An 18447-nucleotide genomic window follows, 5' to 3' on the forward strand; every position below is an offset into this window, starting at 1 on the left:
TTCTAAATGTCTTGTTCTTTATCCAGAGATTATGACCCCTCTAGATTTCTTAATTCTAGATTTCCAAGTTAGGGAAGCATCCTGGATTTGGTCTCTTTCTCTGTCAGTTTTTAAAATTTCAGTTGGATTCACTTTCATTTTAAAGTCCAGAATATACATATCTTGTGTCTTATTTATCCTTGCATTGCAATTCAGATATTTCAAAGACCATATAATGTACCTGCCTCAATGAAAATGTATCCCTCCGAGGTTAAAGAGAACAAAACTGCCCACAATACTCCAGGTGTGATGTCTCAAAAGCCCTTCCTAATTGGAGCAGGATGTCCTTAATATTACTGCCTCATTTCCATTTCTCCCACCAATGAGTAACTTCATATTCATTCATATTATATTCCACTCCCAGTCCTCAATAGAGACCCAGATGATATTTTTTGCCCACCTATCTAATATAGTTGAGTTATCTTGAAACCTTTTGCATCTTCCTCACAATTCATAATCCAATCCAGTGTGGAGGCATCAGCTGACATTAGAAATACCCTCATCAATATACATTCTGAATAACTGAACCCAAAGCACTGATCACTGTGTTTTGACCTCAGTTGTTACCTGACACCCCAATAAATTTCTGTTTTCTGCCTTTAACCAATTTTCAATTAATGCCAATACAGGGCGTTTTAATTTAATGCTTTTAGCTCAGGCTTTTGAAACATTTCAGACCATACCTGCTCATTTTCACTGAGCTCTTTTACTTGTTACGTCCTCAATTATTTTTCTGTGGAAAAACACTCTGCCTTCCAGAAATCCATGATTTTCATTTTAAATCAGTTGGTATTTCCAAATTCTACATCCGTCTTATTCTTTATGATAGCCTTAGTATAGTTCCCAAAGCTGACATTTGGCTAATCAATCTATTGTTTTCAGTTTTCTCTCTCCACCCTTTTTCTTGAAATAGTGGTCTAGCATTTGTCACCCTTCATCTGTAGAAGTAAATTTTCTGGAAAATAATAACCGGTGAATTTACCGTTTCCATGGCTACCTCTTTTAAAAACCTGTGATGAAAGGAATCAGACCCTGGAGATTATGTGTGTTTATTTTATCTAACATGACTTTTTATTAATAATGATTGAGAATAATTTGTCACCTTCATTAGATCCGTGGTTCCCTAACATTTCTGTGAAGTTATGTGTGTCCACTTCATGGAAAACACAGCAAAGTTTTCTAAGTTCTTGAACCTGAGCAGCATTAAGGATTTTCTGCAGTTTGCAAGATTTAATGCAGTAACAGTCAACTTTCTGATCACTAGATGGATTAAATTGAGCAAGTGATATAACAAGTGCATATGGAAATTTTAACTCCAGATTTAATTGGATGATGTTCTCTAATATGTTGTTCTAATTTGTCTGCCATTGTATAGTGTAAACTTTTCCTTCTATTCTTTGGGCTTGCCTGGAAATCCAGTGGCTTCATGGCTTCACTAAACATTTTGGAACTTGCTGACATGTTTATCGTGTTTCATTTCAAACTGCCACTGGAATCTTGCTCCAAACATTTGTCTCACCAGCCTGTAAATTGTCATATAATAGCAGTCCTGAAAGGGATGATGTAAATAAAGGTATAATTAATATCCGTACAATGCATATACAGTACGAAGTAAGAATTGGAGAGGTTAACTAATATTGGGGAGGAAGGGTGGTAATTTGGAAATCCTGAAGGGTATTTGTTTTTGATGGGGCTGATGACGATTTATAAAATAGACATGCCAATGGATTTGCACTGCACATCATAAATTGATGTGTTGACTGAAGGTGTGTTCGCAATGATGCAATTGAGTCCAAATATTTAGTAATCAAATATTTGGAAGTTAAGGTCTTTATTGGGCAAATTAATGACCAAGGCCTAATGAAGTGAACACAAACACAGGCATGGTTTAGTGTTTCTGAAATCCTTTGCTAGGGTCAACAGTAAACAGAAACTGTATTGTTAAGGATGCATTAACATTTTTCTTGACATTTTTGGAATATAAGAATCCTGTGTGAAAGATTGCAAAAATGAAAGCTATATCAAAATATCTGAAAAATTTGAAAGCATTTGTGATCTGCATACTGTATTGCGATGATATTAGTTCATCTGTTAAAGTAAAATAATTTACCTGATGCTAAGTTCTTGAACATTGTGGTGCAACTTTGAGTAGCTGTCACATGCTGCTTAATTGTTGAATTTTGCTGAATAGAATAAATGTACTCTTTCAAAACCACAAAGTTTAACACTAGAATTTAACTATGTGGGTTGCACACAAGCTTTCTATATGATCAATGGTCCATTGAAGTCAAGACTTAACATTTTGCTTAATTGCAAATCCATCGAATTGCATTGCTGAAGAATCCATGAAAAGTTCCATTCTCCATCTTCCATAAACTTGTAAACAGTTGAAAAATCAGCAACTTGCATAAAATCTCACTCTAACATTGTCGTTCTACAAATTCTTTCAGGTGCTCATTCTAAAATTCCTTTTGAGCTTACCTTTCATTCATTCTCTCAGTCTGTTTGCTCCATTTTTGTGGGGACCAAAGATGGCTGATATGTTCAGTTTTCTATTTCTGTTCTATTTCAGTTGTTAAGATTCAGCTTTAGTTCCTGCTTTTATTGTCTACAGACCCTTGCCAACGTCCAATGAGTTATTTTTGGTTTTATTGTTTGTTCCTTTTGCTGTTTAGTCTATCATCTGATGTGCCCCTCCTCCCCTGAAAAGAACAAGTACAAGTGCAGATCAGTGTATTTTTTGCTGCAATAGTGCCTTTGTTTAAATTTACTTTGGAAGGAGAAGTTTTAAATAATAGTCCAGAAATCTTAACTTCTGATATGATTTGAATGATGTATGTAATTGACAAAATTAATTTTTCAGGTTTACAAAGAACCTCTCACCTGACAAAATCAATCTAAGTACGCTCAAAGGGGAAGGTCAACTGACAAATCTGGAGCTTGATGAAGAAGTATTGCAAAATGTCCTAGATCTGCCCACGTGGTTGGCTATCACCAGAGTGTACTGCAATAAGGCAGCCATCAGGGTAAGTTGTATATCTTTGGATCTTCACTGGCATGGCTATGCATTTCATCATGAAATATAAAATTGTAAATCTTAGAAAGCATGACAAGATTTTTATTTTTGATGTGGAGGTAATTTTTTATTTTATTTAAAAGATCTTTACCAGTTCCATTCTACTTCATAAAGGTTATTCCATAAAACATGATCTAACACTAATTGATTGTGGTTTCAATTGACTTTAAACTGGCTGGACCTTTTATGGGCTGTGTGCCAATCATTGTTGTGAGCGATGGCCAAGTAGACTGTCTGCTGCACATTGATCTTGTTATAACAGAATAGCGATGGAGAATTGATTACGCTGTTCTTCATCTAGATTGTAATTGACATTGCAAGTACTTGCTTCTGGCATCTGGTGCAGCTCTAGTTCATACTGGTTTTGATGCTATTAATCACGGGCTACTCAGAACATTTATGAGAATTTCAGATTTATTTATTCATTTACGGAATGCGGGCATCGCCAGGTAAGTCAGCATTTATTGCTCATCCCTAGTTGCCCTTGAGAAGGTGGTGATGAGCTGCCTTCCTGAACTCCTGCAGTCCCTGAGTTGTAGGTACACTCACAGTGCTGTTAGGGAGGGAATTCCTTGATTTTGACCCAGTGACAATGAAGGAATGGCAATGTGTTTCCAAGTCAGGATGGTGAGTGACGTGGAGGGAGACTTCCAAGTGGTGGTGTTCCCAGGTATCTGCTGTTCTCATCCTTCTCGGCACAAGTCCCCAGATGTTAGTAAGGAAGACTTTGCAGGGTTGACAGGGCTGGTTTTGCTGCTGTCGTTTTCAGCGCTGAGATCAATGCTGAATTGTCCGTCTGGGTTCATTCCTTTATTATTTTTTTAGTGGTTGGATGCAACTGAATGGCATGTCAGGCCATTTCAGAGGGTGTTTCAGAGTCAACCACATTGCTGTGTGTCTGAAGACACATAAAGTCCAGACCAAGTAAGGAGGGCAGGATTCCTCTCCTGAAGGACATTGTGAACCAGATGGGTTTTTATGACAATCAACTTAGTTTCATAGTCATCAGATATTTTCATTGATTACAACATGAACAGCAGTGAAAAGAATCCTTCTGTGGCAAATATTAATGACCATTTTAAAGTAATTTAGTTGTACCAACAAAGGATCTTTGAAAGCTTAATGGATGAAATAAAACAAATCCATTGATGTTATCCTGTAATGACATTAATGTGGAAAAAGCTATCTATTTCTTGAGGTATTGTTCCTGAATGATGACATCAAAGAATGTTAAAAATATAGATTAAGAGGAGAAATATTATTATGAGGCACATGCAGTTTAACTGACATTATTGATGTAGCCTGTTTTGGAATTAAAAATTGTAACTTGAAGAGAATTGAATTGATTAACGTCCTTGATGGAATTAATCAATTCAATTCCCTAATGTCAATCATAATTTAGATTTTATTTGCAGCTGTTAAAATAAATATTCATGATATTGCAATCATGCTTTATGGCTGGGTTAAAATTTTGTCTTGTGGAATTGCAGAAGAAAATAACTTTGAGATGAACAGGAAACTGAACTGCATAGCTCTTCATTTTGAAGTCTGCAATGGGAAGAAGGTGCTGCTTGCTAATTTGTTAAACAAACTGCATTCTTTTTTAATTCAGATACAATGGACGAAGCTCAAGACCCATCCTATTTCTCTGGTAAAGAGGATTTTCTCGATTTAGATCACATCAGTTTAGTTCAGCTTTAACTAAGTACTGCATCCCATAATTGCCAATATTATGTATTGCTTAACAATTTGCCTGTTAGATTTGATTTTAAGTTTAATATGGGTTGGGTTTTGTCCTTTCTCTCTCTCCATACCAAGATATCCCCAGCACTCCTCAATCTTCCTACAGCTTTAATTTTACAGGTAGGATTTAAACAATTGCCCATGATTTGGAATGCATATCAAAATTAAAATGAGATTAGTGTTTTATTTGGTAATGCCCTCTATCTTTAATTTCTTGATCTAATTATTTTCTTTTGGCAGCAAATAACTAAAAGATTAGTGTGGTATGAAAGGAGAGAAGGTTAGCACTCCCCTTGATAAGGGTGGAAGGGGCCCTAGTGGCCTTACAACACACAAATGGTTAAGGCATTGCTTTTATTAATTAAAAAAAAGATTAATAGCCTCATGTCATGCCTGAGAAGGTCAAAGACAATGCTGATAATATCAAGCAAAGTTGAAATCTGCTATCAAATAAGTGTATCTTCCTAAGATGAAATAATTAAGCAATAATCACTTGTTGCAAGGAAGGACTATTTTGTATTTGCACTTGGTGCTTCTATCACTCTAAAATAGTAACATTCAGATAATTTGGTACTGTATTTCTAAATGAAATCTCGATCAGTTGTGATGTAGCTCTAGAAATTTTCTCTGAACTTCAGGGTGAAATTATCATTTATTTGCATTTGAGCATGTTCAAAACTGTTCCTCCTCTTTTCTGTAGTTCCTTGATAGAGTTGAGGTAGCAATGAGGACTTGTGAGGAACCTCGTCCTCCAAATGGGCCCTCTCCAATTGCCATTACAGCAGGTCAAAGGTCAGTATGTATTATTGTATACATGGAGTAGTCCTTAATGTAAAGCAAAAACATGACAACCTAAATGAATGCAAGGACAACTGATGTATAGTACTCTACTGTAGTATGCTTAACTATATTATATGTACTTAATGTCTGTGATTCTCAAATTGGGGAAAATAAGCTTTACATTTACTCTGCATCTCTGCATACCTCCAATACCTATCACTAAAAACTTAGCATTTGAATTACAAATTTAGTCAACCTGTAAATAATGATTTCACCAAAGAGCAATGAGGTTTATTGTAAGCTCATCTCAAATCTTGTGTTGACTTCAATAACTTAGTTGTGATCTTTTTATCTAAATAGTGTCTTAGATCTTTGAATAGAATTGTACTGACATTACTGGTTCAAACAGATTAACATTTCATTGAGAATCTGATACCTCTGATAATGAAATACTCAAATAACATTGTTTGTCAATCAAGTCATCTGCTGACCTTGACGAGAAACTTTCTGGATGAGTCACATATGGTGGCTAGAGAACATGACAGAAGCCATCCCTCTGCCAAAATACAAAGGCTAAGAGTGTTATGGAATGCACTCTGTTGCTGAAAAGAGCAAAATTTCAAGACTTGAAGCCCAAAGCAGCCAACTTGCAGTACTGCAGTTGCCACTTGAATGTTCACTCCTGCTATCATAGCTATCTCTCTGCTATCACAGCTGCAGAGTTGACTGTCAAGAAAATGGTGTGCAGGTTTCAAAGCTTCATCAACAGTACCTCCTGAATGTTTAATCACCACGTTACAGCACAGAAACCGACTCTTTGGAGCATCCAGTCCATGCTGACCTGATCTTCTGTCAATTCCCAACTACATGCACCCAGACTGCTTCCCTCCAAACCTGTCATTCATCCAAACTTCTCTTAAATATTCATTTGAACCAAAACTACCACTTCCGCTGGCAGCTTGTTCCATACTCACCATCTGAAGTTTCTCCAGATTCCCCTTAAATATTTCACATTTCACACAAAATCTGTGTGCTCTAGTTGTAGTCTCACACAACCTGAGGCTGCATACATTCACTCCATACCCCTCATAATTTTGTACACCTCAACAAGATCACCTTTCATTCTCTTGTGTACCAGAAGCCCTTGTCTATTCAACCTTTCCCTATCACTGATGTCCTCAAGTCCGGACAACATCTTTGTAAAGTTTCTCTGCCCTCTTTCAAGCTTATTGGTATGTTTCCTGTAGGTAGATGATCAAATTGCACACAATACTCTTAACTTCAGCCACAACGTCATCTCATCAATGCCAAAATTAAAATTTGGATTAAATATTATCCAGAATATGAGCAAATAGTTGGTCATTTTAACAATTTTCATATAAAAATTAAACAATATGCTTTTCTTGCCTACAAATGATGATTTACTTTGGTACATGTGCAGAAGGTAGATTCTTCAGTATTGAGGTTCTGGAGTTGCCATAATGTGAGGGTTGTAATGTCAGAGTGCTGTTCAGAAATTGCCAGCAGAGTGCAACCTGAAGGTTTGGACATTTACATTTGTACTGCTATTGTCAACCTTGTGGGTTCTTTATGGGGAGTTGCTAGCATTGTTTTTTAATATTCACTTATGGGATATGGTATTGTCCCAGGATTTGGAAACACTGTTGATTAAGGAGCAGAAAGTATGTGACCTGAGGGAAGCTTGCAGGAAGGCAGTGTGCCCTTAACCCAGTCACCCATGTTAAATCTGTGGAAATAGAAGATTGACATGTTTGGCCTCAGCAAATAATTAGTGATCACTTTGCAGATCATAGTGTAAGGACAGTGTTGGGAGTGATTGTTCATGATGGTGCATTGTCTTCACTCCATGAGAATGTTTTCCGACAGAATTTCCTTTAACTTCAGTTATAATAGTTTCCTTCATTCATGCACTGCATTCATGTCTGAAGCCTTTCATCCAGAATTCAGTCTGGAGCAAAGTAGGCCTGGACTTGCACCCATAATTTTGAGAGTAGCCAAGGTAGTAAATAACAGAATTGAAATCTGAAGCACCTGGATAATTTACCACATTGTTTGGTAACTATGCTGGAACATTTTGGTTTGTGTCACACTAGTTCTGGAGAGCATGTCGTCAAAGGTACAGCTGAAATACTTTCATGTCCTAAGTCCTTTCCTGTTTCTCACAGCATCATTTACTTCCTCGTATCAAGTGCATTATTTAACTTTTTAACGAAATGCTTCTCTAAACAAGGCTGCAGCATATGTGACTATATTTAGCTCAAAGTGATACTTGAATAATCTTGTTCAGCATCCTTCTGCGATCTCCTGCCATAAGCCATCCAAGGAATTTGATTTGCTTCACTAGTTGGATCAATTCAGATAAGAAATGCAAGAAAGATATGTAACCAATTTACAGCATAAGATTTCAATTGTCCCTCATTAAAGATGGGATAAACAACACTTTAAATGCATTGGTGTCGTAAACATGAAGGTTATTGCCAGAAGCTTAATATTAATCAAAATGTTAAGTCAATTTTTTTTTCAGAAAGGCATTAACAGCTTTATGGTTCTTATTGGCAGTCATTCCGAATAGCTTGAAATTCAAAATTTAACCAGCGGATGATTTAAGAATTAATTTTCATAACATGATATGTACCCAATGAGCTGGTGGTACAAAACAAACTTTGACTATTTTTGTATCTGTTTGAAAATGTTGAGATGCAATCCAGCTTTCTGTCAGTACACCTCAGTATTTCTTGCATATAATTAAAGGTTCATTTATTATCGAAGTATGCAACTCTGGATTTCTTCTTCCCAGGTAGCAATGAAACAGAGAAGGAAAAAAAGGCAGCTCCCACGTCCCACCCACACACATAAAAAACTGAACAGGCACATAACCCCAAAATCCCCCTCCCCACTCAAAAAAAAAGAGAAAGATTGGGTGAAAAGCACAGAAAATTTAAAAAAAACTATAAGACTAGGGGGGAGAAAAGTCTGTAGTTCAAGTTGTTGCGAACGTGCCACAACTCTGAGGGGCCGAAGGGTACAAAGTAGCCCCCTCCTTCTTGAGAATCGCAAGATCACTATTAATTCAGGTCTGGGGACCCAGGAAATGAGAGAGAATCCTCATGGGTTTGGAATGTGTGTCCTGCCCTCAGCGAGACAAAGCCACGGATACCGGCCATTGTCTCTTGGAGCCGGAATTGTGTATTGAGTACTGTACTATTCACTGAAGCCCTCAGGGAATGACCAGAGTGGGCTGGTTGAGGGATTGCATCATCCCAACCTGATTGACATCTGAGACCCGGTGAGTAAGGATAAAAGAGGGTCTGGGGAACAACCCCTTTAGACGCACCAGGAGAAACGCTAGAAATCCCGTGACAGCGTAATAGCGACAGCCGGTGGAGAGCCCACGTGCGTCCTTTCCCGTTGCTGGGATTGGGGCCTTACCACGGAAGAACGGCTTTAGCTAAAAGGAGAAACCACCACCAATGGAGCTCTGGAAGGATTGACATCATAAAAAGGAAACGCTGGCAAGTTCAAAAATCTGTCTCTCTTGACTCCAACCAAAAAGCTGCAGCCTGAATGAACTAAAGTGACTTTTATATTTCCATCGGACAATACATTATCCCCTAGACAACGATAGAGCTTATTTCTTATTGATTATTATTATACCCGCACTTTTAGAGTTAGTATTGACAACGTATATTATCTGTATGTTTGCATTGATATTATTTTTGTGTATTTTTACCAATAAATACTGTTAAAAATAGTACCATCAGACTTCAATGGACCTCTCTATCTTTGCTGGTAAGTGACCCAGTTACGGGGTACGTAACAACGTCCACATTCGAAATGCAGAAAACCTGGGCAGAGCAGCAGGCTCTCCCCTCTCCGGTAGCAAAACGATCAAAAGGCAGGCAGCCGGCACTCATCCTCTGCGCTCGCCACGATCTTTCAATCTCCCTCATTGCTTCAATCAGCGAAATGGAGTTGAACATTTGCTCATGCACCATCCCGCTGCCTGTCCGACACAAGGTTCACGCACGCTTTCTCTGCCTCCCAGAATCCTCTCGGAGACTGCAGAGCACTGGAACACCCAAATGATTGCCAAACAGCAAAGCACAGGCTCCAACAGTTCCAGAATCGCATCCAAGGTGAAAAGCAAATATAAAAGGCAAAAAAGAAGTGAAATATATGGTGCACAAATGAGAGAAAGTCTGCAGATGCTGGAAATGCAAGCAACACGTACAAAATGCTGGAGGAATTCAGCAGGCCGGCAGGATCGAGTAAACAGTTGACGTTTCAGGCTGAGGCCCTTCATCCCAAGAGTTCTCTAACTAGAGTTGTTTTTTTTTAAGAAGCTGCAACATTACCTTGTCAGTCGTGAACTCAGTCCTGCAGCTGATGAAGGCCAACACATCATAGGCCTTCTCAACAACCTTTTCAACTTGCGTAGACACCTCCAGCAATCTATGCTTCATCTGTTGCTCCACACTGTTAAGAATCCTACCATTAACCCTGTATTCTGCCTTCAAATTCAACCTTACAAAGTGAAACACTTCACACTTTTTTTGGATTGAATGCCATCTGCCACTTCTCAACTCTGCATCTTGTCAGTGTCTCATTTCAACCCATGACAGCGCTCCACACTGTCTAGAAGTTTTGCCCCAGCAGAACTGCTCTTGCATTTCAGTCTTTGAGCATACTTAAGTTCAGCACAGCGTAGCTTGTACCAGAGTGGAAACAAAAGCGAATCATGATTTGCACCCCCAACCACTGACTGGTAAGAGACAAAGAGAAGCAGTTCAAACAATAATAGGCCAGTGCCAAGATGGATGAACCAATAGCTGTTTTGTGAGATGGTATATGTTTGTTCTACAAGACATGTTCTTCACGTTAAAGAACATTCAGTGGTCTTCATATTAACCAAATGATTACAGCTTGATTCAGAGACACAAGAGAGCAGATGTTGAAATGTGGAGTGTTATGATATCAGCCCCCTCCTTTGTGAGAATCGCAAGAGCCCTAGTGAAGGGGGGGGGGGGTGTCAATGACCCAAGAGAGAGAGAGACGTGCTGAATGCCGCGTTCCACCGGGATGCAGAATAAAGCGACCTTGACTATTGTCTCATGAAGACCACGTGTAAAGCCCTCGGGCAAAGTGGGCTGGTTGAGAGAGAGATTGACACCTGCGATCCGGTGAGGAAGTATAAAGGAGGGTCTGGGGGGGACGACCCCTCCAGACGCACCAAGGAGACACGATAGCAATCCCGTCGTAGCGGGAAGCCATTTTGAAGGAAGCCACGTGTGTTAGATTCCGAATCGGGAGTCTGTGGCTGGAATCACGGAAAATTGCTTTTAACTAACAACAGGAAAGCCGGCTCCCCTGATTCCACGGTTTTGCTTCGTAAGGACCCGGGCAAGTGTTCCTTTTCTCACCAATCTCTCTCTCTCCAACACGGGAAACCCAGCGGTTCCCAAAAGGCTGAAGCCTGCCGACTTTTGAATGACTGTTATATTTCCAAATGGACAAGATATTATCCCCTAGACAACGATAGAGCTTATTTCTGATTGATCATTACTATACCTGCGCTTTAGATTGAGTATTGACGACGTATGTTATCAAAATGTTTGTATTAACCTTCCTTTTGTGCCCCTTTATAAATAAAAACGTTTAAAAATGGTACCATCAGACTTCAGTGGACCTCTCTATCTTTGCTGGTAAGTGATCCAGTTACGGGATACGTAACAGGAGCAAAAAAAAACTAACTGCAGAAGGATTCAGCAAGTCAAGCAGCACCTTTAGAAGCAAATGGGTTGTTGACTTTTGAGGTCAAGACCCTGAAGCAGGGAAGATGGTGCATTGATGCATGATGCATGCATGCCATTTGGAAAAAGACACAATTTATTTCAGAGGTAGACACAGAATTAATTAACATATAGGATATTGGTCAGTGATGAGTTTGCTGAAGATACCACACACTCACCTGATCGAGTAATAACTCCATCTGGAACTCTAGTATTTCAGTTCCGAAATGAATAACATAAGATGGTCTCACAGATTACCTCTGTCTTGAGGAGAGGATGACGTTAAATGGATTTATTCATCATGTTGGTCCTGCTACAGACCTCTGGTATTTATCTTCAGGTTGCAGTGCATGGTGGCTCTATCAAACCGCTCATATAAATGGGCATTTGGTGTACTCCATCCAGAGTGCATTTTCTGCCTTTTCTCTTCTCACTGCATCTGGCAAGTGATGGTCAACATCAAGGAGAGTTTCATCAGCTGAGTGAAGACTAATGGGTGAAAATTAAGACATGGTTTCCTTGCGCATTTATGATCTGATGCCATGTGACTTCATTGTACTTGGAGTTACTACTAAAGATTCCCAGACACACTCCTTTTGCATAACCTTGAACCTTGTCCAGATCTGCCCTGCCAGTAGGGAAGAATGAAACCAATGATTTTTGTGGAGGAATCAAGCATGTTATTTGTGAACTGTGATTCTGTGCTAATACTCTCAGATTTTTGAAGAACTCTGTCTCAAGTTAAACACCAGTCTTCAGATGTTCATGATCAGGACTTGGCAAGGTTGACAAGGTTATAAGTGATTTTGCTTTGTCTGAATATTGTGCCACATTCAATGTTAGATGTTTTGTTGGATTTTTATTCTGGAATTTTGATTTCCTTTTATTCTGGGGTTTTCTGGTACAGAACTATCAACACTTCCTCAGAAAATTTAGGTTGAAATGCTATAAGTTATTCAAGAGATTGGGTGTGGTATTTGGACCCTCTCAAATGTATGCTGTTTTGTATTTGCATAGAAGTAAAGATGTGCTAACTCTGTATTGTTAAGACCATAAGATATAATAGCAGAATTGGGCCATTTGGCCCATTGAGTCTGCTCTGCCATTTCATCTGGCTGATCTATTTTCCCACTCAGCCCCAATCTGTTGCCTTCTCCCCGCATCCCTTCTTGTCCTGACCAATCAAGAATCTTTCAACCTCTGCCTTAAATATACCCAATGACTTGGCCTCCACTGCCGCCCATGGCAACGAATTCAACAGATTCACCATTCTCCTGCTAAAGAAATTCCTCCTCATCTGTTCTTAAAAGACATCTCACAATTTTGAGGTTGTCCTCTGGTCTTAGACTACTCCATCAAAGGAGACGTATTCTCCATTGAGGCCTTTCAACATTTCATAGGTTTCAATGAAGTCACCCCTCATTCTTCTGAATTTGAGTGAGAAGAGGCCCTGAGCCATCAAATGCTCTTCCTGTAACAAGCCTTTCAATCCTGGAATCATTTTTGTGAACCTCTTTTGAACTCTTTTCAATATCAGCACATGCTTAGATAAGGGGCCCGAAACTCCTCACAATACTCCAAGTGAGGCCTCACCAGTACTTAAAGTCTCAATGTTACATTCATGCTTTTGTATTCTAGTCCCTTTGAAATGAATGCTAACATCGTATTTGCCTTCCTCACCACAAACTCAACCTGTAAATTAATCTTTAGGGAATCCTGCACATGGACTCCCAAGTCCTTTTGCACCTCAGTTTTTTTTGTATTTTTTCACCATTAGGAAAATAGTCAATCCTTGCATTTCTCCTACCAAAATCCATGACCATACACTTCCTGACACTGTATTCCAACTGCCATTTCTTTGCCCATTCTCCTAATCTGTCTAAGTCCTCATGCAGCCACTTGACTTCCTCCTCCACTCTACTTACCCCTCCACTCGTCTTCATATCGTCTACAAACTTTGCAACAAAGCTATCAATTCCATCATCCAGTTATTGACATACAAAGTAAAAAGAATCGGTCCCAACACAGACCCCAGTGGAACACCACTGGTCACTGGCAGCCAACCAGAAAAGGCTTCCTTTATTCCCACTCTTTGCCTCCAGCCAATCGGTTACTGTTTTATCCCTGCTGGAATCTTTCATGTAATACCATGGGCTCATAATGTATTCAGTAGCCTCATGTGTGACACCTTGTCTTAAGTATACAACATCCACCAATTCTCCTTTGTCTATCTTGCTTGTTATTTCTTCAAAGAATCCCAAAAGATTTGTTTGGCAAAAGTTGAACCTTGAGGAAACCATGCCGACTATGGACTATTTTATCATGTACCTCCAGGTACTTGAGACTTCATCTTAATAATGGACTCCCAATCTTCGCAACCACTGAGGTTGGACTAACTGCCCTATAATTAACTTTCTTCTGTCTTTCTCCCTTCTTGAAGAGTTGCTTTCTGTTGATTTTTAAAAGCTAGCCATCCTCTAATATTTGCAATTTTCCATTCCTCTGGAGCCATGCCAGAATCAACTAATTCTTCAAAGATCATTATTAATGCCTGCACAATCTTCTCAGATACCTCTTTTGGAACGCAGGGGTGCAAACTATTTAGGCCAGGTGACTTATCTACTTTCAGACCTTTCAGTTTCCCTGAACCTTCTTCCGAATAATGGCAACTTCAAACACTTCTGCCCCGACACACTCGAACTTCCAGCATGCGACTTGTCTTCCACAGTGAATACTAATGCAAAATACTTACTCAGTTTATCCACCATTTCCTTGTCCCCCATTACTACCTATCCGTCTTCATTTTCTAACAGTTTGATATGTGCTCTTGCCTCTCTTTTTTTTCATGTTATATATCTGAAGAAACTTTTGGTATCCTCTTTGTTATTGGCTAGCTTACCTTTGTATTCCATCTTTTCCTCTATGACTTTTTTTAGTTGCCTTCTGTTGGTTTTTAAAAGCTTTCCAATCCTCTTAACTTCTCACTAATTTTTACTCAATTATGTGCTCTCACTTTGGCTCTCATGTGTTGGCTTTGGCTTTTCTTGTTAACCACAGTTTTGTCATCCTGTCTTTGGAATACTTCTTCCTCTTTTGGATGTATATATCCTGTGCCTTCCGAATTGCTCCCAGAAACTCCAGCCATTGCTGCTCTGCCGTCATCCTTGCTGGTGTTCCTTTCCTATCAATTTTGGCCAGCTCCCCTCTCGTGCCTCTGTAATTCCCTTTACTGCACTTTAATACTGATACATCTGACTTTACTTTCTCCTTCTCAAATTGCAGAGTGAATTTGATCATATTATGATCACTAGCCCCTGAAGGTTCCTTTATCTTAAGCACTTTACTCGATTACAGTTCATAGTGCAATACCCAATTCCTTAGTGGGCTCAACCATTAGTTGTTCTAAAAAGCCATCTCATAGGCATTCTAGAAATTCTCCCTCTTTGGAACCAGCACCAGTCTGACTTTTCCAATCTCTTGCATATTTTTGATATTTAAGACTTCTGCAGAGTCTTGCCATCTTCAGAAGTTTTCTGATGACTCTGCCATAGTTGGATGCATCAGCAAGGGAGATGAGGCCGAGTACAGGGCTACGGTGGGAAACTTTGTCACATGGTGTGAGCGGAATCATCTGCAGCTTAATGTGAAAAAGACTAAGAAGCTGGTGGTGGATCTGAGGAAGGCTAAGGCACCAATGACCCCTGTTTCCATCCAAGGGGTCAGTGTGGACATGGTGGAAGATTACAAACACCTGGGGATACGAATGGACAATAAACTGGACTGGTCAAAGAACACTGAGGCTGTCTACAAGAAGGGTCAGAGCCATCTCTACTTCCTGAGGAGACTGAGGTCCTTTAACATCTGCCGGACGATGCTGAGGATGTTCTACGAGGCTGTGGTGGCCAGTGCTATCATGTTTGCTGTTGTGTGCTGGGGCAGCAGGCTGAGGGTAGCAGACACCAACAGAATCAACAAACTGATTCATAAGGCCAGCGATGTTGTGGGGGTGGAACTGGACTCTCTGACGGTGGTGTCTGAAAAGAGGATGCTGTCCAAGTTGCATGCCATCTTGGACAATGACTCCTATCCACTCCATAATGTACTGGTTAGGCACAGGAGTACGTTCAGCCAGAGACTCATTCCACCGAGATGCAACACTGAGCATCATAGGAAGTTATTCCTGTCTGTGGCCATCAAACTTTACAACTCCTCCCTCGGAGTGTCAGACACCCTGAGCCAATAGGCTGGTGTCTTGGACTTATTTCCACTTGGAATAATTAACTTATTATTATATAATTATTTATGGTTTTATATTGCTATATTTCTACACTATTCTTGGTTGGTGCGACTATAACGAAACCCAATTTCCCTCAGGATCAATAAAGTATGTCTGTCTGTCTGTATTAAAATTCTCCTTGACTATTGTAACCTTGCCCTCTTTGACATGGTATTTTATCTCCTGTTTTAATTTGTCGACCACATCTTAACTCCTGTTTGGAGGTCTGTATATATCACCCATTAAGGTCTTTTTACACTTGCAGTTCCTTGGCTCCACCAAAAATGATTCAACACCTTCTAATCCTATGTTACCCCTTTCTAATGATTTGATTTCATTTTTTTACCAATGGAGCCACCCCATCACCTCTGCCTATTTGCCTGTCCTTTTGGTATATTGCTGTATCCTTGGATGTTCAGGAAAGGGGTGTTGGCAACATTTAATTTCAAACTGCAGTGGATTTGATTTGAAATTTTTAAGGCATTCTGATTGATCCTGTTTCATAGCTGCTGTGTGTCATTGCATCTCACTGCATCCATACATGTAGTTGGTGCTGAGAAGTAACTACCTGACTTGATAAAAAGAAATTACAAACAACTTTTTATTTGTGACATTGGCACTGGTGTAAATATTACTAAATTGGCTCTGGTCTTGTACCCCAGTTATTCTGTCAATGTTGCATAAGTAATGCAGTTTATTTATGTAAATTAATGAAGTGATAATGGTTTTGATTACTCCTTATTGTTCCTGCCCCTTAAGGCCAGTGGTCCCCGAAGGTGGCAGCACAGTTCAGGAGATGTAGCAAACACAGGGATGTTGACTTCATTAGTTAACACAAAATTCCAGCTGTATCCTAATTAAAATTTTATATATTTTCACTGGAACCTTCCATATTCTCTATTTCCTGGCTAATGGAGATAAGCATTAGGTATAAAAGTCAGGGTTTCTTGATGCAACTTGTATGAAACTTCAGGACATAGCTGGAATATCGGATGGATTTAATTGCACTGGAAAAGGTGTCAGAGGTGACCCACCAGCATGTTGCTTGACAGGTTGATAGTGTAAAGAATGAAATTTTTCCCCATAACAGAGGTGTTTAAGGCTAAAGACCTTGGGTTGAAAGTAGGATTTAGAGGCTGAGAAGAGATCTGAAGAATTTTTTTTAACCTTGAGTGTGTTTGCGCTCTGGAATGCACTGCCTGAGAAGGTGAGGTCAACGCTCCTGCAGAATTTCAGAATTATTTGGATGAGCACTTGAATCACCAAAGTAGAGTCCACTCCTGCTGCTGTAAACTGGTAGGAGGTGAAAGGTCCTTGATGGTTGATGTACATGTAGTGGACCAAAGATCCTCTTTCTGTGCTATAGGCATACATTGCCTATATATATTGAAGTGTGGAATAGCTAAGATTGTTTTCCATTTCTGAAGAATTACTAGTATTAGGATGTTCAATGTGATTGATTGATTGATTGATTGATTGATTAATGTTAATATCATTATTCTTTGACTGTGTTCTTCCATGATAGAAAATAGAGTTCTAAATCAGACTCTGGATTTTACTGAGATGGTCTATTTTTTTTTAAGTATCCATGCTATTTCCTTTTTAATGACCTAATAGTTATAGCATCCAATTTTCATGAGATAATCATCTGAAGTAATCACCTAGCTAACTTAAGGCTTCAATGTTACAATAAGGTACTGCAACCTGCAATTATTCTAATAGTACCTCATCTTGATTTAGTTCATAATTTGTGAATCAGAAGTCACATAAATTAAGGAGGAAATCACATAATCACAGGGAAAATAACCTTCATTCAAATGGCACGATGATTTAAACAGTTTCAGAATTTGTATGAATATTTATGTATGTTTAAATGTATTGATGAACTCCATCAAAAGCAAGAATAACATGGACCTAAGCAGTTAAATTATACAAAGTTTTATTTTTACCATTTGAATGGTAACTAACTGTTGTTGGAAATTTTCTTGAAACTATCCATATGCTTGTGTCACTTGTGATAAGTTAGTTAATGAGGGAAAAAAATGAACATAATTGAAGTAGTCCCAGTCAATGGAATAATTTTTTCTCTATATTGTTTGTGAGTTGTCACTAAGCAAGCATGTAATGATGTGTAAGAAATATATTTGCTATATATTTCTCCAGTAAAGGTGTGTACCTGAGAGAGTGACATGGATGCTTAATTGTAATTAATGGCAAGAGAAAAAGGGAAATGTAATATTGGGTTTGCCACTTACTTGGTCATGAAATCCAACACGTTTCAAAGTGGCGCGCTCCTCTGTGCATGTGCACATATTCTTGCATTGAGAGGGAAGTTGTTCAGCAACTGTTCAGCCCATTCATTGTTTTTTAACTGGCTGTACACACCTTTCAGGCATCTCCTACTCCCACATTTTGAAACATGGACTCATTCTGTCTCATCCAGCTTAACAAATGCAGTACTTAAAAGTATTGAGTTTACTTCTGAATCGTTCAGGTTTATGTGCAGTTGCCAAACTTTAGGAGGGAGACTGAGGCAGGGATATTATTTCAACATATCTTGCAGTGCAGCATGTGTGCACCTGCTCATTTAAGTAACATTTTGAAATTGCATTTGTTTGGAATAAGAAATTGGTACTGATCATAGTTACTTTTTATATAGTGACAACCTGTTTTGTACACATTTTAAAGTAGCTGAAGGAATGAAGCCCAATGTTAACTTGAGC

The 18447-nt window shown here is 39.1% G+C and overlaps 1 protein-coding gene and 1 pseudogene across 2 annotated transcripts in view; both read left to right on the top strand.

The window, feature by feature from the left end:
* Window positions 1-18447, top strand: part of LOC140717103 (bridge-like lipid transfer protein family member 3A) — a 154895-nt gene that overhangs the window by 44898 nt on the left and 91550 nt on the right. For both annotated transcript variants that reach the window (XM_073030318.1, XM_073030319.1), the window contains exons 2-4: window positions 2903-3065; window positions 4728-4766; window positions 5559-5650. In XM_073030318.1, the coding sequence (XP_072886419.1) occupies window positions 2903-3065; window positions 4728-4766; window positions 5559-5650 (294 nt within the window). The remainder of the gene's footprint in view (window positions 1-2902; window positions 3066-4727; window positions 4767-5558; window positions 5651-18447) is intronic.
* LOC140717450 (U6atac minor spliceosomal RNA) lies at window positions 5117-5236 on the top strand (annotated as a pseudogene).

This window comes from Hemitrygon akajei, chromosome 27, assembly GCF_048418815.1.
Source record: "Hemitrygon akajei chromosome 27, sHemAka1.3, whole genome shotgun sequence".
Classification (NCBI taxonomy): domain Eukaryota; kingdom Metazoa; phylum Chordata; class Chondrichthyes; order Myliobatiformes; family Dasyatidae; genus Hemitrygon; species Hemitrygon akajei.